The sequence below is a fragment of the Ostrea edulis genome, chromosome 4 (genome assembly GCF_947568905.1).
Source record: "Ostrea edulis chromosome 4, xbOstEdul1.1, whole genome shotgun sequence".
Taxonomy (NCBI): Eukaryota; Metazoa; Mollusca; class Bivalvia; order Ostreida; family Ostreidae; genus Ostrea; species Ostrea edulis.
Genome location: NC_079167.1, coordinates 67914073 through 67938854, shown reverse-complemented (window position 1 = coordinate 67938854; position 24782 = coordinate 67914073). Strand labels below are relative to the sequence as shown.

Genomic DNA, 24782 nt, shown 5'->3' with positions numbered 1-24782 from the left:
AAATGAATAGGCAAATGTTGCTGATATTTATATTTTCATCAATGTTTTAAAAGGAAGTCAGCCATTATGACAATGTAGAGTACCTCCTTCAGATACCATCACAAGGGGACTAGGAAAGCTCCCAAACAGTGATGTCATTTAGAGAGAGAGAAACCAATTCTTTAAAATGTGAGAAATTTTTAATTTGGTAAAAGAAAATAGAGGTCATCTTTACATCTTGTGAAATTGATTACCAAACTCAAATATTTGAAATCTACTAATGACCTTGACCTAAAACAAGTCCTTAGTCGTAGGACAGCAATTGCTTGCCCTTTGTCGTTTGGGAGACTAGGGCATTGATTTCATTTACTAGATAAAGAATATGGCAGAAAATGCTGACACGGACAATTTGACATGCAAAAACTGAATTCTCCATTTCAAAAAGGACACTGTACAGTCTTCATTCATTTATAAATTATTTTATTGCACAACAAATTAAATAACATAATTTATAACAAAATTTGTACCATTTCTGGTGTTTGGAATATCTAATAGAAAAATTGGATTTCATTCAAACAAAACAGAGATTCACAACAAAGTGTCCAAGAATAAACATCTACAAAAACAAAAAAGTACAGTAAATATATCTGACTTCATTCTAAATGCAGTATAGAGAATAGTCTAAGAAAACGGTCACATAAAATGGAATGCCTTTGGAATGATTGGATTTACATGTACAGTAATGTACTCGAGATGTGCTATACATAGAATGCAGTGTTAAATCTAAAACAAACTAGCATGGTGCCGTGCCATGCCCTTTTTGGCTGGTGCCATGCCCTTTTTGGCTGGCGACATGCCCTTCTTAATTGCACCATGCCCTTTTTTTTCTATAAATCTTTTTAAAATATTTGTTAATAAAAACAATTGTTCTTTATTTCACAAGGTTGAAGGGAAAGTTTAAAATCAAGGCAGCAGGTATATTAAAACTTTGAAGGAGGCTAAATGATCATTCTATTACTATCATAGTATGATATAATGAAAGTGCCCAAAATTGTCTTGCCGTGACGAAAAGTGCCCTTTTGAACATGATATGTGTGCTCTCTGTAGATCCTAGATTTAACACTACTAAATGTGTCGAGTTTGTATCAACCAGCCTCTTTTTACAAATGCACATTGAACATAAAACAGTTTATCATCACTTGCCTGTCCTATGAAAATGTATAAAACTGATGTCAAAACTCTGCATAAGCAAATCGGTTTCCTCTATATATCATGAACAAATCTAAACGATTTCAAAACAAAAGCTGCACAACACTGTTGCTGAAATTGTAAACATACTTGACTAAAGTTGTAAACATCACATCCTTTTCATTTCATGCGAGCAGATGCTGGACTAGTGTTGAGAAGCTTTCTGAGATGACGCTGGACTATTGTTAAATAGCTTTCAAATCCCTGTATTCCAAGCCAATTGAATATCTAAAGAATATCCGTTTTTCTTCAGTCTGTGCTAATGAGGTCCCCTGTCTGAGCTTCATTTAATCCTTCTGTTGCCTCTTCTTCATCCTCCTCCTCTTCCTCATCCTCACCATCATTGAACTGGCTACCAGTGTCGTAAGTGAAGGTCCCTCGAGAGAGATCCACCTCTATAGGAAACACTACAGCTTCCTTCATCACTGTGTGACAGTCATTGTGGTATCTAGCCATGGCAGACACAAATCTTTGTAATTGAAACACAATGTCTTGTACTGAAAAGTAGAAAATGTTATACAGGTGACTTTCTTTGGAGTCAAAAATGCATGCACATCGAATTTGGGGTGAATGTAATGCATGGAATTACAATTTCATAATTTTTAAAATATATGTAATGCACAAAATCACCACAACTTTCGGAAAGCACTTCATGTAATCGGCCTGTGATGACACTAGGCCATGGATTATTTCTTTTACATAATTTGAAAGGATACGTTATATGGTTATCCAACAAGTATTTAAGATATGTTTATAGAGGAGGGTACTCTGAACTTCTAAACAAAACAAGAGGCCCATGGGCCTTAACGGTCACCCGAGTACCATGCATCACATTTACCAAAGCTCATGACTTGAGAGCATGAAATTTTAAAAATCATTAATACAAAAACATTCTAACACATTAGGTAATTTACCATAGAGCCCAAAAACTCCTAATTTAGTAATATTCAGTAGAAAATTCCATGCTTGCTTGCTCACATAATGATGATAGAAACTGAACCCAAGTTGTAAATTTCACAATCTTAGTAGACGACTCAATGCTTATCATAATCTGAACCATGCAAACATTTTGCCTCCATGATGTTCAGAAGTAAAGAAGTTTTTCTGGACCTGAACCCTAAACCTAGGGGTCATGAATTCATAATTTGGTAGAAGGCTCATTGCTTATCATAATCATGCAAACAGTTTGACTGCTTGATGTCCAGGAGTAGAGAAGTTATTTGAAGATTGCATTAATTTTGATGGTTTTGAATTTAATCCTAACACAAAAGTTACAGAAACATCTTTGAGCTGTATGGTTTTTTTTAAATCGTTTCCACTTTTGTACCTTTAAACAACTTCTGCAAAACATATACCATATATATTTGAAGGATATTTCCCCACTTCACAAAAAAAAACCTGGCTATATTAGCATCTCTAGGCCATTGAAGTGCAAATAAACTTGGTTTATCTTATTTTGTTGAATGTTGGTGGGTGTATATTAAGCCAAAAATTACATCACAATTTGTCATCCCATTTTTTGGAAACATGAACTTTGCACTTATGTACAGGTACTGAAGTTTTTCTCTCCCCCCACCCACCCCCCTTTTTTTAAAGTACACAAAGCCTACATTGCAGAAAATGTATAACTGGATTATGCCTAGCAAACAACAGTATTTTAAAACGTAAGCATCCCGGTACATTTTTTTTCCGTTTACCGTGTTTCTGATCCAGCAATTCAATCTTCACCAACACATCTGATCTCATCTTAGCAAATCGGACTCGAGCATCTTGCCTACACCTCAACACTAGTCTGCAATAAAAGTGAACAATCCATAATCGAAAACTTATTCAGCAATAATCATACATGGATTGGTTATTCTTATACTTCCCAGTCACAGAGTACCTGTGAACACCTGATTTATAGGTGTGTTGTAAAAGATACATCAATATGTATGAAAGATAGCTATTACCTATGATTTGGAATAAATATTATCAATATTTAATTTTCACAATCTCAACACTGTCACTTATAATGCCAAAATTGAATTCTCGCTAAAAATTCTACTTTTACAGTATGTTACAATCATGAAATAACATTCTTCTTTTGTAACTGGACATGTATTTATAACCACATTTATATGATCCAAACCCCGATTCCTTATATTGATCATACAAACAAGTATGTCAGTATCATGTAATACCAGTATATTGCCCAATATCCTGTAGAACTCTGTACACCGAATTTCTCAGTGCTCATAATTTCCCGTCTCCACAAGGTATAGTGAACACCTGATATTACACACCTGTACTCGTAATTTCCTGTCTCCACACAGTACAGTGAACACCTAATATTACACACCTGTACTCGTAATTTCCTGTCTCCACACAGTACAGTGAACACCTAATATTACACACCTGTACTCGTAATTTCCTGTCTGCACACAGTACAGTGAACACCTGATATTACACACCTGTACTCGTAATTTCCTGTCTCCACGCGGTACAGAGGTTCCTGTAAGGCAGCATAGCTGTACTCTTCATCATCCATCTCCTTCACTTTCAGACAGTAAGCCTAACAGGAAATAGAAAACATGTCTATAGATACAAGTACAACATGCAGGTACCAGGATTTCTACCATTTGCTAAGAGCCAAACTAAGAACAATTGTATGCAATTTTGTTCATCCCATCATATATCTTGTGTGTCTATGTATCAAATAAATATGTTTAAAAACATTATTAGTTAATTAATATCTTTATTAATTTAAAAATAAAACCTTACCTATCATTTGCAAAAAGAACAAAAAAACAGTCACATTGTCAATTTATGCAAAGTCCATAGCTAAAACAAGAATATCACACTGATGGATGCCCCCCGAAATACATCTAACCAATGATGTATATGATAACATATGAGGAATGACTTGCACAATGATTAATAATTGTTGAAATATGCTGGGGGGGTTTCATATATAAGCCATTTTTCTATTACTTATTTGTGTTAAATATGATCAATACCTGTTTAACAAGAGGCCCATGGGCCACATCGCTCACCTGAGTCACCTTGGCCCATATCTGAAGACTTTCCATATATATTTGCATGTAAAACCTTAGTCCCTATTATGGCCCCAATTACCCCTAGAAGCCACAATTTTTGCAAACTTGAAATCTACACTACATCAGAAAGCTTTCATGTAAATGTCAACTTCTTTGGCCCAATGGTTCTTGAGAAGAAGATTTTTAAAGATTTTTCCTATATTTTTATGTAAAACTTTTACCCCCCCCCCCCCACTTGTGGCCCCATCCTACCCCCGGGGGGCCATGATTTGAACAAACTTGAATCTGCACTATGTCAGAAAGTTTTCATGTAAAAATCAACTTTTCTGGTTCAGTGGTTCTTGAGAAGAAGATATTTCCTATATATTTGTATGTAAAACTTTGATCCCCTATTGTGGCCCCATCCAACCCCCGGGGCCCATGATTTGAACAAACTTGAATCTGCATTATGTCAGGAAGCTTTCATGTAAATCTCAGCTTTTCTGGCTTAGTGATTCTTGAGAAGAAGATTTTTAAAGTTTTTCCCTATATATTTGTATGTAAAACTTTGATCCCCCTTGTGGCCCCATCCTAACCTCGGGGGCCATGATTTGAACAAACTTGAATCTGTAATATGTCAGAAAGCTGTCACGTAAATTTCAGCTCTTCTGGCCCAGTGGTTCTTGAGAAGAAGATTTTTAAATGACCCCACCCTATTTTTGCATTTTTGTGATCATCTCCCCTTTGAAAGGGACATGGCCCTTCATTTGAACAAACTTGAAAGCCCTTCACTCAAGGATGCTTTTGGCCAAGTTTGGTTGAAATTGGCCCAGTAGTTCTGAAGAAGAAGATAAAATTGTGAAAAGTTTACAACGAAACGACGACGACAGACAACGGACAAATTTTGATCAGAAAAGCTCATTTGAACCTTTGGTTCAGGTGAGCTAAAAACAGTTGAAATAAGGCACTTTTTCCTCATAAAAGGTATATGTTCTGAATGACTTAAACATTTCCAAAATGACCTTGAGATCAATAACTATTGAAATATTGTTGAAATTAATTTTATTTCATATAACATAAGGTATATGTTCTGAGTGACCTTGAGCATTACAAAATGACCTGAGTGACTTTTGTCTTGGAGACCATTGCCTACCACTTACTTGTGTGATATCTGCTCAATACCTGTTCAAAAACTGTTGAAATCAGGAATTTTTTACTTATATAAGGTATATGTTCTGAGTGACCTTGACCTTTCCAAAATGACCTTGGTCCCAAAGTCCCTGTCTCAAGGAATAATTGCGATTAATTTCTGATGAAAGGTTTAGAAAATGGGAACTTTAATATCAAAAACTGTTGAAATAAGGAATTTTCATATAATCTGAGTGATCTTGACCTTCCCAAAATGACCTTGAAAGACCTTAGCCTAAAAGTTCTTGTCTCAAACAACATTTGAGATCAATCAAATAAATTTCTGATGAAAGGTTTAGGAAATATGAGCTCGGACAGACAAATGGACAGACATGGCGGTGACAATATGCTCCCTCAAAAATTTTCAGGGAGCATAAAAAATCAACAAGAAGATCTTACCAAATATTCAAACTTGACATCTAGATATTTCTTAATAGTAAGTCTTGTGTCAGGCACCGCTTTGTTCAGGTAGGTGTTGAGATCTGTTATCATCTGGAAAAAAATATGGAAAACACAATTAAAGGGCGACAACTCTTTCATCATTGTAGTAAGAAAGTAATCTGACTACACACTTTATAGAAAAATGTTAAATTTTTATCTTGCCCACAACACAAGAACATCAAAAAATGTACCACTACAAGAAAGAGTCTTAGTTAATGTCCCTACACTATATCCCAGTGTCAAATCCAAGTATCCAACCCCAAACATCAAGTTGGCTTGAGTTTATGGTTTGCAATATATATATGGTTTAAATTGCATACAATTCTGGTTTTTTTAAGAACTTACGGGTTTAACTGTTTTTAGCATTCTTATTGCAAATCTCTCCATATTTCTGTGTGCCTCTCCAAACTTCGTGAAGGCCTCACTGGCTGCTGGCTGGGGCTCCCTCACACCAATGGACCCAAACACCTCCCCAAATGCTAAAAAATTCAGAACTCTAATCTACAACAACATACAGTTTGCAAATCCATACTGAACATTAACCAATGATGTAATTGGAAGCGATATATTCTCAAAGGAACAGGAAATTCAATAACTTTCCGTTGATCTTACAAGATCATTTGGCTGAGAATGAAGTATCACTCTACCTTTATGTGATTGAGACAGTTCGAAGGTGGATTTGAGAAGCGTTCTGGTGTGGTCTATCAACCCCTTGTATGTATCCGCAACTTTTTCCAGTTCCTCCAGTTTCTTTACTAAACCATCTGGTTTAAAAAATATAAAGCAAATCATTTAATTTCAACTGGTCTATTAGAACAAGTCTGTTAGATCGAATAACAACTCCCTTTTTTCCAAACTACATCAAAATTAATGACATATAGTACACCAAATACACTCTAGCTTCATCTACATAATATAATATTTACAATTACCACATTTTATCAGTAATAAACCTTTTCCATGTACATGTATCATATTTCTCAATAAAAGCACCAACATTTCAATTTCACAAAATATAACATGGAATAAATGTCAAGTAAGTCATTTGTATCACCGGGGATATGTAAAAAATGAAAGGAAGAGAGTAATTTTTAATCAGCGAATACAAAGACCCCATTGTTCTTACAGCCCCAAAATATAAATTACCTAAACAGTATACATCAAGATGAAGCAACATGGACTTGCTAAATATTGAATCAATAATTTGAAGAAAAAAAACTTTCTGTGCAGTGAGACACTTAAAATAATATTATTTCAATGCTGGATTTTCCTTTTATCTTTAGCATCAGATGACCAATATACTGTATACAGAATCCCAGAGAAACATACTGATACACCATTGCATATTCAGTGTACTGATACAGATATCTCAGTTTTTAATAACCGAGTATTAAAATATAGAAAGAGAAACTTACCATTGCACAGAATAGCCCTGCTGAGTCCTAGTGCATCTGCGGTATTGGAGCTCATATTCTCCACAACTCTGTGTTTCACTTTCTTCAATACTAATACATGTATCATTCATTAAGTTCAAACAATCTTCATGTCATTATTAATAAACTGGCAATTAGTGGATTTTCAACAAAAAACACATTCTTACCAATATCCAAAGATTTGCCTTGTTTTGGATCAGCATGGAGCTTATTGTAAGTGATGGATACCTCACCCTGTTGTCAAAAACAAAAATCAAAGCATAACAAAGGGAAGTACAAGGAAATATGGGAGGATGGTTGTCAAAATAGTACGTTTTCTCCCTAAAATCATGAAAACGGGTCACTCTTGATAATAAGCTACCCTTGAAAAAAACCCTGATTTTTACAAATCTGATTAAAATGAAACTCAATATCTACTATAGTGGTGGCAAAGATCTGATCTTAATCTGATTGGGATTTTTTTCCCAGTAATTCAAATGTCCTTCTAAAAATTTTAAAGCCTCAAATTTCATTTTATTTTGCAAGTAATAGCATTTTTATTTCATCAACTGAGTAATCCTGTCCACTTCAGTTTCATGTTTGTTTCTGAAGAAACGATTAAATCTACAACTTGCCTTAATGGACTGAATCATTTTGGCCACCTCCACTTTGGTCCGACCTTTGGCTGTTTCACTATTGACTGCTACAATTTCATCTCCAGAAGCCAGGGTCCCATCCTTAGCAGCAGGTGTGTTGTCAAAGATCTGTACTACATATAAACATGGACAAAGGGGTGCCCCTCCTCCAATACTGATCCCTATCAAATTCTGGGAGTCCTTCTGCAGGGTCACCACCCCAGAGGTCACTGTCATTCCCCTATACATGATGCAAGTTATGGTCATATTAATGCATCTGCTAATTATAAATATCACAATAATCATTACCAATACTACATATATATGTATGCATACTTTCTTTTTAAATCAATTTTTAGCTTTCAGACCTTCAGTCTGTTACTGTTAACTTGGAGCTCATTTGTATGCATTCAACACCACCTAGTGGCAATTAACAATGCATAAAAACAAGCGAGAAGGTGAAAATACTGAGAAATTTTGATTACATTAAAAGTCAAGAGTCCATAACATGGAATCATACAACCATGAAATAATGGAAAATTTCATTTTCATATGCTCATGATTGTGTATTTTGACTATTTTCACAGTCAAACCAAAATACATGTTGCAGTAAATGGTGTCATCATGTATACTGTATGTTGTGGTGCATGAACACTGCATGAACACTACATGTTGTGGTACATGTTAGAAAACTGTACAGGAGGAGTTAGGTCCCTACTACAACATATATTTATGAGTAAATTATTCAAACCCTATAGTACCTGCAAAGTAGTAGCCTAGTACTTATTTTTGAAAAATTAAAAATATAGAACTTCAAAACACATATGCAAATCAACACAAAAGCTTCAACAGCAACATTTAAACACTTTTTTTAAAACAATTAATAAATTCAAACCAATTAAATTTTTTTACTCTACATCTTATCCTCAGGCAAGAACTCAAAGTATCCATCTTCCTCAGGATCATACTCATCAACATCAAAAGTGGGAACCAAAGAATATTCATATTCGTGAATGTACTCATCCATTTCACACTAGCCTAGGTCATCTGCAGATCCCAGACCTAATTAACTTTCCATGAAGTTCATAACTTCACAGTGCAAACTTCTTAACAAAAGTTTCAAGAATATCTTAAGTGACCTAAAAAATAATCAATTTTTGACAGAATACAATAGGCGAAGTATGCAACATGCCACGTCATAGTAAAATCTGGTCTTCAATACACAATGTGTACACACAATGACACATCTGCCGATATGGACACGTGCCACACTCGACTAATTTTCGTGCAGGCGATATTTGATCACGTGACTACGGTTTCTCTCAAATTCAAGAATAAAAAGAGGTGCATGAAGATGAGAAAAGTGTTACAGAATCTGGTTAAGGCTGGACGTATGCATTATAATATTGTGATACATAAGATAGTGTACGATAAAGTTGTGCAAATAAAATTTTGTGTTTTCAAACAGCTGTCAGGCCGATACAGAGTAGGTCTAACGTTAAAAAAAAAATAAAACATACAATTTATCTTCCTCCAGCTCAAACTCTTGACTTCCATCATAGTACATTTTCTGTCCTAAAACAGCATATGCGAAAAAGTAAGAGCACTCAGACTCAGAGTAATAAATTTCAGCGATAAACACCGGAAGTTGTCATTTACATCTGTTTTCTGCGCATGACTAAAGGGGGTGTGTCTCGCGTATCCAATGAAACGCTTCAAACAGTAGCCTGAATAAGAAACTTTTGTGTGCAACTTGCATGTTTATCAAATTATCGAAGGATGAATACCATGAATTGACATTAAAGACAGCAATATCTTGAACTTTTTTAGTTGTTCGTCTTCAGTCCATACTTTAAATCTACAAGAAGTATATGCAGTTCGAGGAAACGTGTCAATATCCCTCGTGCACCGTGTCAAGGACACTAGATCTGGAGGTAAACAACTGCGCACGCTACTTATCATTGACGTTCGTAAACATCAGTCTAATTCTAGACTGTCGACGAAAAGGAAGACATGTAAGTATTAACTATGTTTTGATATACATAGAAAAAATAAAATGTGTTACTGGAATCCATACATTTCAACTTTTTTCTAGAATATTATGAATCTATACAGGTAGTAATATGAAATTCATGAATGTTCAAATGCACTGTACTTGATGTAATGCATGACAGTGGATAGATAATCCACCATTTGCAGTAATTATGAGCATGTTCATGACTATGAGCTTTTAAAAATGCGTTACATGATAATAAAAGACTCTTTTATGTATTAGGCCTTTAGATCTTACAGATTTTAGTCCAAAATACCTGCAATTAGGTCATTGACCCAGTTACGTTATCATTTATAATACATTATCTTGTCAGGTAGACGTCATCGGGGATTGTATATATTTTTTGTAATCTGGTTTTAGGGTTCACTGTTGCTTAGATACTTAAATGACCAATTATTTTTTAAATGAAATTATGGTGAGAGGATGGAAGAATATTAGATTATGAAGGGAGAAAGTGCACCGAACTAGACTGGGATTCATACCCAGGCCCCCTGAATCCCTGAATCTCTAGTCAGGTGCTCTACCAACTGAAATATTTGGCCACCAGCAACCTAACCTGTCTGATCACTAAAATTTATTTTAATTCATCTGGGCATTTGATTGAATTCAGTGATGTATGGGGGTTTAATTTCTTGTCCAAATTTATCTGTTAATCATGTTAATTGCCTGTCATCCTTGTCATGAACTTTTCACATCTGTGACTCCTCTGGAACCACAACTGCTACATTATATGACCCTGCATGGAATAAGAGTGTGGCCAAAATAGAAGCCAGTATATTCCTCTGGTGTCCCAAACTTAAAGATTTTTTTATCTCTGGGCAAATGAACTCAGGTGAGCACTGTGGCCTATGACTCTGTTATTTAGCGTGTACTATTTCTGGGGTGAATGACATATGGATTTGGAACCAAGAGATATTGGATTACTATGTCTTGACTGTTGAAGTATTCTCTGTGTCTCTCTCTAAAGGTGTTGTTGTCTACCTGTAAATCATGCTCCACGAGTTGAAATGCAATTCATGTAACATGTATGTCATTCTTTTCATTGTATCAGATTTTGAACTGTTAAGTATTTGCATGCAGTTTTATCCAACTTATTTCAGTCTTGTGTGCATTTGTAATAACAATTGAGAACTCAAAATTTATTCTGTTGGTTGAGAACCCTCAAGACACTACACATACCACACATTACACTTGAATTTCCATGCTATTTACTCTCAACTGAAAATGGAACATATCCCTGTAATTTTAAATGTTACAAGCCCCTGTGTGGGTGGTTTACAGCTCACTCAATTACACTCAAGGTCTAGCAGTGTTGGTCTGAGTGCCACCAAGCAATGGTTCTGTGTGAGTCAATTCAGTATGTAACAATGGTTAGTATGCAATTTATGTCATGCACCAGCAGAGACTTGTATAACAAAGGAATACAGGTCTCAGCTGTTATTATGGCAAAATAATATCATAGATCTTTGACCATGTTGATTAAAAATGATTTTTTAAATTAAAATTTCAGGTTTAACTTAATTGTGTATATATCTTAAAATCTTGATGCAATGTGTTGTGTATTGTGCACAAGCAAGTTGTATATCCTGATCCAGTATTTATTGAGAGGGGGGGGGGGGGTAATTCAGAGATGAAATAATTTCTCATTTATTTCAAATGCAGAATGCAACTCATTGTTGATACTTTGTCATAGTACTATCTTCATATGTATTTATTTTATTTTTTTTTTTGGATTGCAGAAATAGTATGCATAGTGGATTTCAACAGGAATCTTGGGTTTGGGATCACATTTCCAAATCTCCTGAAGTTTTACTTTCCAAGGACAAACACAGCGCCTACTTTTATATTGACCCAATTTATGAAAGCACAGGAACTGCTGGTAGACACAAAATTAGAATATTTATCATTTTATGTAAATTATATATATCCTGCAGAAGACATAAACAGCAATGTAAATTAATGCAGCACCGAGTTGTTTTGTCCAGTCTTGGAATTTCAAGCGTGAAGCTATCTGCAATGATGTAGCCCTCTCCTATTTTTTATTCCGACATTTTGGGAGCCTCTCCAAAAAAAAAAAAAACCGGAGAGGGCCACATTATTTCAGCTAGCATGAAGCATAAAATGCATGGATGAATACTACATCCATGGAAATATGAAATCTGTAGAAAAATTGTGGGGTTTTTTTCTCTCTGATCCAAATAAGATTATTAGAAATTAGTGCAAACAATTCTTTTGGCAGAATTTTGTTATTATAAAATGTTAACATTTGTAATCATTGGCAATCAATTACAATACTGTATAATACATGTATGTATACAAGTGTTATAATAGAGTATTTTACAAACTTAGAAAGCCTTTTCTTTTATGATTGAGTCTATTGCAGTTTAACTTCTGACATTTTATATGAATAACTATCAACTGATTTGAAAAAGTCTTGTGTCATTGCATAACAGAATCCTTCATTCCCAATTTTAGGTGTACGAGGCACAAAGGGGTTCACAGAGGGGGAGCACTACTGGGAGATAGTGTTCCTGGAGCCCCCATCTGGCACCTCTGTGATGGTTGGTGTCGGAACAGAAAACGCAATACTACATCGCAGCAATTTTGAATATGTAGACCTCATCGGTGAGTCTATCATCATATATCTGGTATCTAGAATATAAGTCTATTCTTTGCATCCCCCTTTTTAAGGATTATACTGGGGGAAATGAAATAATTAGGTCTGTGAATTTAGAGCTGATTCTAGTTTATTGATCAGTAAATTGATGACAGTGTGGTCGGAAACGTTGATTTATATTTGTTGTGCGAGTTTCCTCTAAAGGCAAATTGTATTTAATTCTTAGGCTTGACAGATCATCTTAGTATTTGTACTTTAAAAAATTTTATGTGGTTTTAGAAGTCGGATTGTAATGAATTGTATGTTTTTGTATAAACAGGATTTGATACAGAAAGCTGGGGTTTGTCCTACAAAGGCACCACTTGGCATGGGGGCCAAAAAATCCAGTACTGTGAACCTTTCTTTGACAAAACAACTGTGATTGGATGTCACCTCAATTTGTATTGCGGGACTCTGGCCTTCAGCATTAATGGAGCATTCATGGGCGTGGCATTCACGGGTCTCAACAATGTTTCCAGTTCACTTTATCCGATTGTCAGCTCCACAGCATCCGAGACAGAACTCGGATTGGGAGTACAATACTGCAGGTATCTGACATTGCAGGAGAAATGTCTGCAAACCATCAAGAGGCACTTAGACTACGATGATTCTGTAGAGAGTCTGCCTCTGCCAAAAGTCCTCAAGTCTTCCCTAAAGGAAATCTGATCGGGTAGTAAGAGTGTTATGGTTCAGTGGAGAACACCACTTCCATGGTACTGTTGATGGTGTGTTACCCTAATCGGAGACAATTCCTGAAGAATGCAAGTGCTAAATTTCATACATTGGTGCTATATGAATAATTAATTCAAATTTTGATGACATGATATACGGGATACATCACTATTTTTCATATCATGAAACAATAGTCTGTTAGGACTAGTCACTTGGTATCATTCACGCATTTTTCATGGAATGTCTTGAACTATTGTGTATTACTGTGAGAATTTCCATTTTGTTAAAAGTGTAACATTTTATACTTAGCCACACAGTGCAGATTCGATGTTCTCCTTTTGTACATACGAGTTCAGACAGCAAGCACTGCTCCCATTGTTCATCATTTTCTATGTACTTTTTCATGTTTAAAAAAATTTTGAGCATATATATTAAGAATGGTTGTGAATTTGTTAATCAAATTTGTTGTGAGCATTTTAATTATATTAATGAGACACGTGTATTTTTGAAAGATATGTTTGTAAGATCATGTGAATCTTGTTCACAAAGAGAGGAAAACAATAAGAAAAGGTGCACCTTTTCCCCCAAAAAAATTAAAATCCAGGAAATCTTAAGATCATCAATGATTCTCTAAAACAAATAACATATATAAAAAAGTTCACACACTCTGAATCAAAATGATTTAAACCTTAAATTTCAGGAATTATTTTAGGGAGCTGAAGGCCCAAACCATATATACATGCACAACAATTCTTTGTCAGTTTTTTAAAAGCATGCAAAGGGTGAAATAATGTTCTTAGGAAGATAAAATGAACATATCAAAATTTCAAAATCAATTCCAGAACTTATTACACATTCATTATCTTTGTTTTCATTTTGAATCAGAAACATTCCATTTTCAGAGAGAGAGAGGGAGAGAGAGAGAGAGAGAGAGAGAGAGAGAGAGAGAGAGAGAGAGAGAGGTTGTACTGAAATATTGTATTTTAAATTTTTGTTTTAATTTGAGCAGCTACGAAGCAGAAGTGCTAAATACATATACATGATAAATATATGTTATACTTGTAATAAAGTTTAACCATGTTGGATGTGTAGAGAAATCTAAAGATATAAAAGAAAATATTTATTTGTTTTGAAACAGAGAAATTCATATAATTTTAACAAGAGGCATTGTTATAAATCTGTATCAACAATTATAATATTTGTACATAATACATTGACAGTGTAAATAGTGATTATAATGATAGCTCACTTTAAGATTACTGTGAAGTGGGCCATCCTCATGAGCACTATGTATTTATCTCAAGAGATCTCTGTCAGAATGGTTGGCTTCTTTTTTGAATGTCTTGTATAAATAATGTTAATAAAAGACATTCATTTACAAATAATCCTCTTTTTTTATTGCTTGAACAAGTTCAAATGAACCAATAGGAAATTCAACTCAAGCTGAATAATGGATAATGTTGATTCTAGTCCAATGGTTTAAATGATTTTGACCCCGATTATGACCCAAATGCTGAAAAAATAACTTTTTCTATATTTTTCAGTCACGCACATTCGGATGATTAGTGTCATAAGTTATCCCTCTTGTTGTTAAAGCTGTCGTGTACGAATGGACTTTCGTCAGGTTTCGGATTATAGACAGCATGTCCGTTGCGGTCATAACATAGAGTATCTCCAATATTCAGATTGTACTGACAAGTATCGTATCCAAGATTGTAGTTGAATGTACAGGTTTCAGCAAAGCCACATTCAAAGTTCCTTCTGCATGGTTTTGCAGGAAAGCATAGTCCATTTTGACAGCTTCCGTCTGGACACGTGGGATCGCAGTGTATGACTGGATAACAGATTTTGTGATATGCACAGAATTCATGTGGACAGCATCCCTCCCCACAGTACTTGTACTGAAACAAAGAAACATATATTATACTTCACTATCAAACAGGAGGCCCATGGGCCATATTGCTCACCTGAGTCACCTAGGCTCATATTTAAAGATTTTTCCTATATATTCGCATGTAAAACTTTGATCTCTATTCTGGCCCCAACCTACTCCCGGGGCCATGATTTTTATGAAGTTGAATCTGGACTATGTCAGGAAGCTTTCATACAAATGTAAACTTTTCTGGCCCAGTAATTTTTCAGAAGATATTTAATGATTTTCCCCCCTATATGTTTGTATGTAAATTTTGATCCCCTACTGTGGCCCCATCTTACCCCCGGGGACCATGATTTTTATAAACTTTAATCTGCACTATGTCAGGAAGCTTTCGTGCAAATGTAAATTTCTTTGGCCCAATGGTTCTTAAGGAGAAAATGTTTAAAGATTTTTTTGCTATTTATCAGTTATGTAAAACTTTGATCCCCTATTGTGGCCCATCCTGCTCCCGGGGGCCATGTTTTTTAACAAACGTGAATTTGCGCTATGTCATGAAGCTTCAGCTCTTCTGGCCCAGTGATTCTTGATAAGAAGATTTTTAAATGACCCCACCCTATTTTTGTGATTATCTCCCCTTTAAAGGGGGCATGACCCTTCATTTGAACAATCTTGAAAGCCCTTCACCCAAGGATGCTTTTGGCCAAGTTTGGTTAAAATCGGCCTTGTGGTTCTGGAGAAGATGTCGAAAATGTTTAAAAAAAAAAAAAAAAATTACAGACAGACAGACGGACGGACAACAGGCGATCAGAAAAGCTCACTTGAGCTTTCAGCTCAGGTGAGTTAAAAACTATACAATTTGTCAGACATTGAAGCTGTGTAGGGGATAGCTGCGGAACTGTAACTCGGGGGGGGGGGGGGGGGGTTAGAGGTGAGGGTGAATCTGTAGCACCATGACCAATCCCAATTGTTTCCCCCAGGAGAGAAACAGTTCTACATCTAAGGAAATCAGTCAGATTGTGTATACAAGGAAGGGGAGGGGGTGTGAGAATATGTTTTTGCGGTAATGCAGGGGGAGTGCAGAAGAGTATCATGTTGCTTATAAACTTGAAATCGTGGTGAAATTGATTTGGGATTTGTCATAAGATATTCCTTGGAGAAGTTGCACGATTAAAGTAGAAAAGGTTTTACACCTTTTGGCGATTTTTAGTTTGGACCTAATGTACACCCAGAGAAATCTTACAATTAGAACAGGTCCAGAACTGACAGAAGTAATAAAATATTATCAAGCCTTGTTTTGGTACATGTATTAAAACTACTAGCAGTTGCGAAGATATGAATAAGTTCTGTATAGAAAACGGCACGGAGATTTTCTTACTACTGGTTCACATATACATGACGTACCGGTATCTTTGAAATCTTTTGTTTAAAAAAAGGGGTGGGGGTGGGGGACAAAACTACTGATGTTTGGAACTGAGGGTATTCATTAACATATATCTATTGATAACAAATACAAAATACATGTATTAGTATATTTTCATATATCCAAAATGTACAATGTCTTTATACTTTTAAAAATTTACCTTGAAATACAGGCTCTTGATGTTGCAGAGCAAAGCAACAAAAGAACCCCTGATTGTTTTGCAACGTCAAGTTCTTGTGGTTTTGGTTTTTATTCACAACTCAGATAATTAGTTTGTCGTTCATGGTATACCTAATACTCCTTGTTTAGATTTGTTTGATAAATTAATCACATGAAATATTTATATTCCACGGCTTTTACTAGTAGATTTCTGTGCCCAAACAAAGCCAAGTTTCTAATTGGAATCCGCTGTCTGTTTCTGTCTTGTTTTACTCTACGTCCTAAGAGATCAAAATGACCATTTAATGAAGCAACGCTCCAGTCTACGTGCTGCAGAAACCGACGAGTGACGAGGCTATGGCTTCCTTAATTAGCAGCATTTTGGGTCCTGGTCATTTTTCTACATAGCGTGTTTTATGTGTCAATTGTTCATGCTTGTATATTTTTTTTATTTTGTCGATTCTTCGATGCTCGGGGGTTTCGACTTACCAATGCGCATTGACAATCAATAAGGATACCTCAGAAAAGATATTTGTAAACCAGTCCGGATAATTCTTTTTCCTTCGGCTCTGGGTTTGATTTATGGCTGTTCATGATCCTATAGTTTTTCAGCAAGTTTATGTGCAATGTCTGAGCCCAAGGTAAAAAGATAGCATTTGTTGTGAAATATTGCCTCTGTCGTTTGGTGTCGTGGCATAATATTGTTTATGGAGAAATCCTTTCAGCTGAGAAAACCAAATCGTTTATCAAAGGAATTGTAAAAATGTTTTTGCATGATATTTGGGATTTATATATTTCATGTTTTTATTTTTTTATTTTATGACAACTTTATTTTCTTTAAGTTAATTACAAGCAGACTTTAATTAAAACAGTACTCATTACATACACAGAAACTCGAAAGTTCTATGTAAATCCTATATTTTTTTTTTCTTTTTTGCATTATAAATTTATATTATACACAATGTACAAGTACAATAAATGTTATACAAACTTAGGCCAATTCATGGAGTAGATTCTGCTTCATACACCTAGGTGGATTAGGGGGACAGCCCACCCACCCATCCCCTTTTTTTAACTGAGCTTTCCATAATTTTACAGAGAATATCCTTTGACCCTTGTTTTCTTTTAATTTTCATTAACCAATAATTCTATTATTTTAGGGTGGGGGGGGGGGGGCTTTCTTTTCTTTCCCTCCTTTTTAATGTTTGACACTCTTTTTCATAAAATTTTGAATCCGCCACTGAAAAGTTATTTCCTTGTTTCAATTCATCTTCAGGGTCTAGATATGATACAGTATCCTAATTCAAATCAATCTTACTGTATTACATAAAACACAACGTATTATAAAGGGTATTTTATGAATCTATCTGTATTATATTAAGTTATCTGTCATTTATCACATATATTAACTCTTTATCCAGTGGATATCACTCATACGATAAATTATCCGTATCCCAAAGTAGGTATTCCTACGCCGGGTACTTGATGTATTATACCGTCATAATTAAATTATATAAGTCATAATGTTACTGTAAGCACAATGCATTATATTAACTTAACTGTATTATGTTAAACTGTATTATGAGCACACTATATCTGATATAGGCACACTGCAGTGGCGGTTTTAGGCTGCGCCCCCCCCCCCCCCTCCTCCCTCCCCAAATATTCAAATTTAAAGTAAATCGTGGTCTTTTATTCAGAAAAATGTAAACGATAAAAGAAGCAATAATTTCTTCCACTCTCAGAGAAATAAATGACAAAGTCTTTTAATCTACTGAATCCAGGAATTAATTAGTAACTTTTATTGGGAGAACTTTCTTTTTTTCCAAAACCCTTAAAATTTGCGTCATTTTATTAATTTCACCTTATCAAAAATGACAGAAAATATTAAAAATGACTACATAGGAGACATATCTCAGGCCCTATAAAATCTGTAAAATCCCGGAGCTTCCGGGGGTTTTGTCCCAAGATCCCCTGCCTCATAAAGTTGCACCCCCAACCGCTATTCCTGGATCCGCCCCTGCACTATATTTTATAAGAGTCGATCATCTTTAGTATGAGATATTGGTCGAACTTCACCTATACTGCTGGTGACGTCACGATATGAGTGAAAAACCCTGAAATGACTGTAAAACTACCCCCCCCCCCCCCAAAAAAGGAAAAAAGTATCAAAATCATCTAACTGTACTAATAGTAACCTAACTGTACTCATAGTAACCTACATGTAACTGTACCCATAGTAACCTAACCGTACCCATAGTAACCTAACTGTACTCATAGTAACCTACATGTAACTGTACCCATAGTAACCAAACTGTCTTCATAGTAACCTAACCGTACCCATAGTAACCTAACCGTACCCATAGTAACCTAACTGTAACATACTAATCACTGTGTTATGACCGATCGCGGTACATCAGTGGTTAGAGCGTTTGGTACGTTAAATAACCCCCACCGCTACGGCACTTAGCGCAAAGCTTAGCTCTAAAGTTGTACTTCACCTACAGCTGGTAAATTCTCGAAGGAGCGTAAAAACTACAAACAATAAACGTTGTATCATGTCATTGTGGTATTTTGACTTATCTATGATTTCTATTAACCTCACTGTATCATGATATACATTCCCGCTCACTTGAGCTTGGGTTACATTAACCCTATATTTAGAGTATCGAAATCCTAAATACGATGACTAAGACACAAGAACCTTACACAGAAGAAGCCTAGACAGAGGAAGCATAGACAAGAACTCCAGACAGGAAGGCTAGACAGAGGAACCCGAGACAGAGGAAACCTAGACAGAGGAAACTTAGATAGCGGAAACCTAGACAGAGGAAACCTAGACAAGAACTCCAGACAGAGGAAGGCTAGACAGAGGAACCCAAGACAGAAGAAACCTAGACAGAGGAAACTTAGATAGCGGAAACCTAGACAGAGGAAACCTAGACAAGAACTCCAGACAGAGGAAGGCTAGACAGAGGAACCCTACACAGAGAAAACCTAGACAGAGGAACCCTAGACAGAGGAACCCGAGACAGTGGAAGGCTAGACAGAGGAAACCTAGACAAGAACTCCAGACAGAGGAAACCTAGACAGAGGAAACCTAGACAAGAACTCCAGACAGAGGAATCCTAGATAGAAGATGCCTAGACAGAGGAAGCCTAGATTTGAAGCCTAGACAGACTAGATAGAGGACGTCTACACAGAGGAAGCCTGGACAGAGGAAGGCTAGACAGAGGAAACGTAGACAGGGGAAATCTAGACAGAGGAAGCCTAAACAGAAGTAGGCTACGGAGAGTATTTATATAAGCAATGTCTGCTGTCCGATTCGGTTAGGATTTATCATAATATAATACTGTGAATCTTTTTTAAAAGCCTAGGTAAAGGAAGCCTAGTCTTCGTTGAGGGTGTGAAGAGCCCAAAGCCCTTTGTAGGGATTACGCATGACCCGAGACTCCGTCTCCGATCGAGAATGAACCTCATGTATATTAAGTTGTTCTGTTTCACCGACGTTAAAACTGTCAACGTATGAAGACGACGTCTTTCCGGATTCCTGGTCTATAAATTTGAACATATAAATTCTTACGACAAAGGCAAACTTTCGTTCAGATGTTCTCAAGAGAAAAAAGAAGAACTAAATCTATTATGTCAACATCGTAAAACTCTCTTGAGGAAACGCTTAATATTGAAGCATTGACCCATGGCTCAGATGAAACGTAATTTGTTTGAGATGCCTTACAGCTGTTTTGATGGAATTTGCTACATAAGATAACCTGTCCACGCCAAGCTAATGGACAATTCATAGTAGCAAATTAAAAAAAATCCAAAGCCTCCGAAATTAAAACCCGGAATTGTACTGGCAGCGCTAGCCCTGGGAGACTGCGCGAGGGAACAAACACGTACTCCAATAAACATCAAAATGTGGCGGACCTTGGATGTCATCAACAGTCCTGTCCAACAGATGAACTTTATTAGCTTTTGTCAGTTATATGATTAGATGTGGGTATATTCCCCTAATCTAATCACAGCCGTACGATCGATATGCGATTCCAGAAGATGTCGGTATCAGCCTTGTAAAAACCTGGAAGATTCCCGTCTCGCCCTTGGGGAGTGTTACCATTAAAATGCAGAGGTTTTTAAGGTAATTTTCCGTGATTGTCTTATTGACAAGTTGGTAGAAACATACACCCCAAAGTCATTTTGATATACTATTACGTAGAAACAGGCTGCGCATTTCCCGTTGGTGAGAGAAAATTTCTCAAGAAGGCGTAAAACAACAAACAAAACAAAGTAATTTTCGTATAATACTGAACATAGTGACAGTTTCAACTTTATCTGTAATTTTCGTATTATACTGAACATAGTGACAGTTTCAACTTTATCTGTAATTTTCGTATAATACTGAACATAGTGACAGTTTCAACTTTATCTGGTGTCCATCAGATTCCATGTACTCTAGGTTATTGGTATTTACAGACACGACTGATACTCAGACCACGGTGTTGACGCTCGTACGGGTAGACACCTTTAATAGGATTACTCTATCACTACCACCATAGAGGTTTTCTGGTTTCATCGGTTGTCCGTTTGCAGGATTTTTGAATTGCTACACTAAAAGAGATTAAAATTATCCAACATTTTTTTTTTACCAGGTTTTTTGATTGCTCAGTTTGGGATGAGGTTTCCGGCCTCGGAATGATTTTATTACCCGTGCAGAACTGTTTAATAGACCTTCATCTATTATGGATATCCCATCATTCCATTGGAACTTAGTTCTAAAAGACACGCGATTCTTAAGTATTTCAGTGCCGTAATTTGAAATGAATCTTAATTGATTGAATTACATTGAAAACTAATCGTCACTTTAAAACAAACTTGCATTGCAATTAAGTTTAGAACTTTGTATCGTACAGCAATGCTCTTAGATAGTTTATATCAAACATTGATTCTAGATCAATTTGCACATTATAAATCATCGTTTCTTATCGTTTGTTTCAGGTAAAGATACAACCATGATAATGTGCAAAAATTTCAACTATTCACAGCGTAGACCAAGTAGGCTAGCTTCATCCGGGGTGGCTGCAGAACTGTAGCTCTCTGAAAAATATTGTAACGGACAATATTTTTTTCAGAGAGCTACAGTTCTGCAGCTACATCCGGGGTTCTCTTCGTTCCAGCAAGTCGGTAAATTCATTGGTACTTGGCACCATCTTATACGTGAGTTCTAAATTTGTTTAAAATTAGTTCAATTGTACTGATCACAACATCGTGACCCTTTCATCTGTTGGAGTAAGTCATGCAACACTATGCAGGATGTGGCCCATTTACCATTATTTTCCCCTTCATTGTTTTCGCTTTCTTTGGAAGTCTTTGTCTCATTTCATTGGATAATAGAAAAAAGGAAAATAAAAGGACATTCAGCAAATTGACTTGAATCATTAACGCAGTTCCTCACAAATAATATTGATGCTCCTCCTAAATGGCTTCGATATGGACCAATTTTTCATTGTGTTTTTCACTGAATACTAGGACCACCACAGCCAGATTTTTAAAAGCACTTCCTTCGTATTTCAATGGTTCGCTATATCATGGCATATAGATTTTAGATTGTCAATTATTATCTAAACTAAAATTTCTCTATACAAATAGGATTTATTCAGTTTCAAATAGCATATTCCGTATTTGTCGTCGTTACTTGGTTTAAAATGGGGAAAAGCATCAATTTTTGAATATGTTTATTAAAATTAAAACATGCATTTTCATGTGTATGTCCGTATGAGATCTGTACAAAAGGACAGATTTCCCCCCAATTTCTAATATACATTGGTGATATAGAAAATATATACAGACTGAATTACCAGTGTTTTTAAATTTTGATTTTAACTGTAATATAGGCTAAATTAATTACTTCTTATCGATATAAACGTCTTTAGCATGCATTTCAAGAATACAATTATTGCATAGGGAAACAAAAACTTATATCTGACCACAACACTCCTGAAAATTTTGTAAATTCTCGCAATTAGATGTAATCAAGCTCCTGACTGACCGAGAGAGAGAGAGAGAAAGATAAAGAGAGAGAGGTCCCAGTCTCTAAATAGATTCTGCAACTGACACGAATACTCACCCGTTTGGAATGAATAAATCCAATTAAAACAAAAATGGAAATAAGGCGAACCCTCCAAGTGTTTACTCTCATCACGCCCTCTCCACCATCTGACTGCCCAGGTAAACAACGTATTATCTGAGAAAGTGACGCTCCTGCACAAGTTAGGGTTTTTGATGTGTGTGCAGTACTATCGATTTTATACTGGGCCTACTGAAATAAGTCTGCCAAGTTTTTCTTCCCTTTTACCAGGTTATACTATTAACGTAAAATTAACTCTTCTTTTACTAGGAGATGATAATTAGAGCTTTTACAAGGGAATGCTTCGACTCCTGTTATTTGGGATGTTCTTGGAGGAAAAACGTCATTTGTTAACACAGCGATCAATAATTTTAAATCCTACAGAGCTGAATCTTTTCCTCTTTTTTTTTTAAACCAGTTCTTTTACGAGTAAATTGCGTAACATCAGAACTTTTGATATGACACACACACACACACACACACACAAATTTAGGCGCGAAAAATGCCTCATCCAAATGAACAGTAACATCCACTCTTTTTAAAACATCAAAATAAGGCCAATCCTAAATAAATATACCACGTGTGCATGTTTTAGTATCTTATTAAACCCATTTCTTAATTAATATAAGTTATTTCCCCTGCTTACAATGACCCAGAAAAAGGAAAACAGACACCGTGCATAGTGACCGTAATTTTATCGTATCTTTATGCATCTTCCTAACGTGAGATTTTTATTTATGTTCGAAGAATTTGTCATTCCCACTGGCACCATTGCAAACTTTGAAATTATGTACAAAATGTAATTAAAGGATCACCTTTCTTTTAAAACTTCCCGGGAAATCCCAGTTCTTTAAAATGGTACGAGCGTCACTGTGACGTATTGTGTCCATAAAGTCCTATCAAGGGCCAGATGCCTCAAACTTTGAATTTCATGTCTAGCTCATGAGTTTGGACTCCAATTTTCGTTGTTTTTTTTGTTGTTGTTTTTTTTACAGTATATAGTCCAATATATCGTGAAATCAAAACACCAATGAATATATACGGGTAATGTACCCATAATATATATCTAGAATGAATGTCAAAGGTAGGGGGGGGGGGACCTGTGAACATAGATTTACTTGGGGGAAATCGTGAAATTAGTACAAGCGAAGACAAATCTATATGCAGTACACAGATTTATGTGAAATATAGAAATTTGTAATTCGCTATAGATTATCTTCACCTGATATGAAGACTGACATATCAAAAATTCTCAGCTATGAAATTCATCGAATGTGAAGAGCGATATGCACGATACTAATTATTGTGTTATATATACGGTATATGTATAAATATGTGACCGGTTGCGACGACTCAGTGGTTGCAGTATTTGTTTGGTGAGATTTATGGCAAGCCCTTTTACTATATATTCGAAAAATAAGATATCTCTTTAAATTAAAGAGATATCTCTTATTTTAAAGAGATATCTCGTTAAAATGAGAGATATCTCTTAATCCTAAGAGATATCTCTCTAAATAAGAGATATCTCTTTCACTTAGAGAGATATCTCTTTTACTTTTAGAGATATCTCTTACACTTAAAGAGATATCTCTTTCATTTTAAGAGATATCTCTTTCACTTAAAGAGATATCTCTTTTACTCTGAGAGATATATCTTTTACTTTGAGAGATATCTTCTTCACTTAAAAAGATATCTCTCTAAGATTCCTAAAGAGATATCTCTCAAAGTATAAGTGATATCTCTGTAATCGTTGAAAAAGAAATATCTCTCAAAGAGATAGATATTAAAGAGATATCTCTTTTTGACGATTTAAAGAGATATCTCTTTTTACATCGATAGAGAGATATTTCTCAAAGAGAAAGAGAGATATCTCCCAAGCGTAAAGAGATATCTCATTTGTTT

The 24782-nt window shown here is 35.6% G+C and overlaps 3 protein-coding genes across 5 annotated transcripts; 1 reads left to right on the top strand and 2 right to left on the bottom strand.

Moving 5' to 3' along the window:
* Positions 1-442: 442 nt before the first annotated feature.
* On the bottom strand, positions 443-9587 carry LOC125671714 (PRKCA-binding protein-like). 3 transcript variants are annotated; one of them, XM_056163588.1, is made up of 10 exons: positions 9441-9587; positions 7921-8161; positions 7474-7540; positions 7289-7378; positions 6521-6637; positions 6219-6352; positions 5832-5924; positions 3681-3781; positions 2925-3019; positions 443-1724 (listed from the first exon to the last, which is right to left on the bottom strand). In XM_056163588.1, the coding sequence occupies exons 1-10, from the start codon at positions 9485-9487 to the stop codon at positions 1477-1479; spliced, it is 1233 nt and encodes a 410-aa protein (XP_056019563.1). In that variant the 5' UTR covers positions 9488-9587; the 3' UTR covers positions 443-1476. The 3 variants fall into 3 exon arrangements, with proteins under 3 accessions (XP_056019563.1, XP_056019562.1, XP_056019564.1); XM_056163587.1 differs by lacking the exon at positions 9441-9587 and adding an exon at positions 8838-9429; XM_056163589.1 differs by lacking the exon at positions 9441-9587 and adding an exon at positions 8406-8789.
* A 22-nt stretch (positions 9588-9609) lies between these two features.
* LOC130054286 (SPRY domain-containing SOCS box protein 3-like) lies at positions 9610-14686 on the top strand. The gene is made up of 4 exons (XM_056163591.1): positions 9610-9935; positions 11713-11852; positions 12449-12598; positions 12910-14686. Exons 2-4 carry the CDS (start codon positions 11720-11722, stop codon positions 13293-13295), a joined length of 669 nt encoding a protein of 222 aa, XP_056019566.1. The 5' UTR covers positions 9610-9935; positions 11713-11719; the 3' UTR covers positions 13296-14686.
* Positions 14407-23160, bottom strand: LOC125671719 (uncharacterized). Its single transcript, XM_048907588.2, has 2 exons — positions 22881-23160; positions 14407-15202 (listed from the first exon to the last, which is right to left on the bottom strand). Exons 1-2 carry the CDS (start codon positions 22950-22952, stop codon positions 14870-14872), a joined length of 405 nt encoding a protein of 134 aa, XP_048763545.1. The 5' UTR covers positions 22953-23160; the 3' UTR covers positions 14407-14869.
* Between the last annotated feature and the right edge of the window lie 1622 nt (positions 23161-24782).

What these genes read in the sequence shown, in the direction of transcription:
- LOC125671714 (XM_056163587.1), bottom strand. Translation starts at nt 8,947, where the DNA reads ATGGATGAGTACATTCACGAATATGAATATTCTTTGGTTCCCACTTTT. An exon ending in ACTGTCTCAATCACATAAAG is followed by an intron (nt 6,353 to 6,520) that starts GTAGAGTGATAC and finishes TGAATTTTTTAG; the next exon opens with CATTTGGGGAGGTGTTTGGG. An exon ending in ACAGGAAATTACGAGTACAG is followed by an intron (nt 3,020 to 3,680) that starts GTGTGTAATATC and finishes CTTTTATTGCAG; the next exon opens with ACTAGTGTTGAGGTGTAGGC.
- LOC130054286 (XM_056163591.1), top strand. Translation starts at nt 11,720, where the DNA reads ATGCATAGTGGATTTCAACAGGAATCTTGGGTTTGGGATCACATTTCC. An exon ending in TGAAAGCACAGGAACTGCTG is followed by an intron (nt 11,853 to 12,448) that starts GTAGACACAAAA and finishes TCCCAATTTTAG; the next exon opens with GTGTACGAGGCACAAAGGGG. An exon ending in TGAATATGTAGACCTCATCG is followed by an intron (nt 12,599 to 12,909) that starts GTGAGTCTATCA and finishes TTGTATAAACAG; the next exon opens with GATTTGATACAGAAAGCTGG.
- LOC125671719 (XM_048907588.2), bottom strand. Translation starts at nt 22,952, where the DNA reads ATGAGAGTAAACACTTGGAGGGTTCGCCTTATTTCCATTTTTGTTTTA. An exon ending in GATTTATTCATTCCAAACGG is followed by an intron (nt 15,203 to 22,880) that starts GTGAGTATTCGT and finishes TCTTTGTTTCAG; the next exon opens with TACAAGTACTGTGGGGAGGG.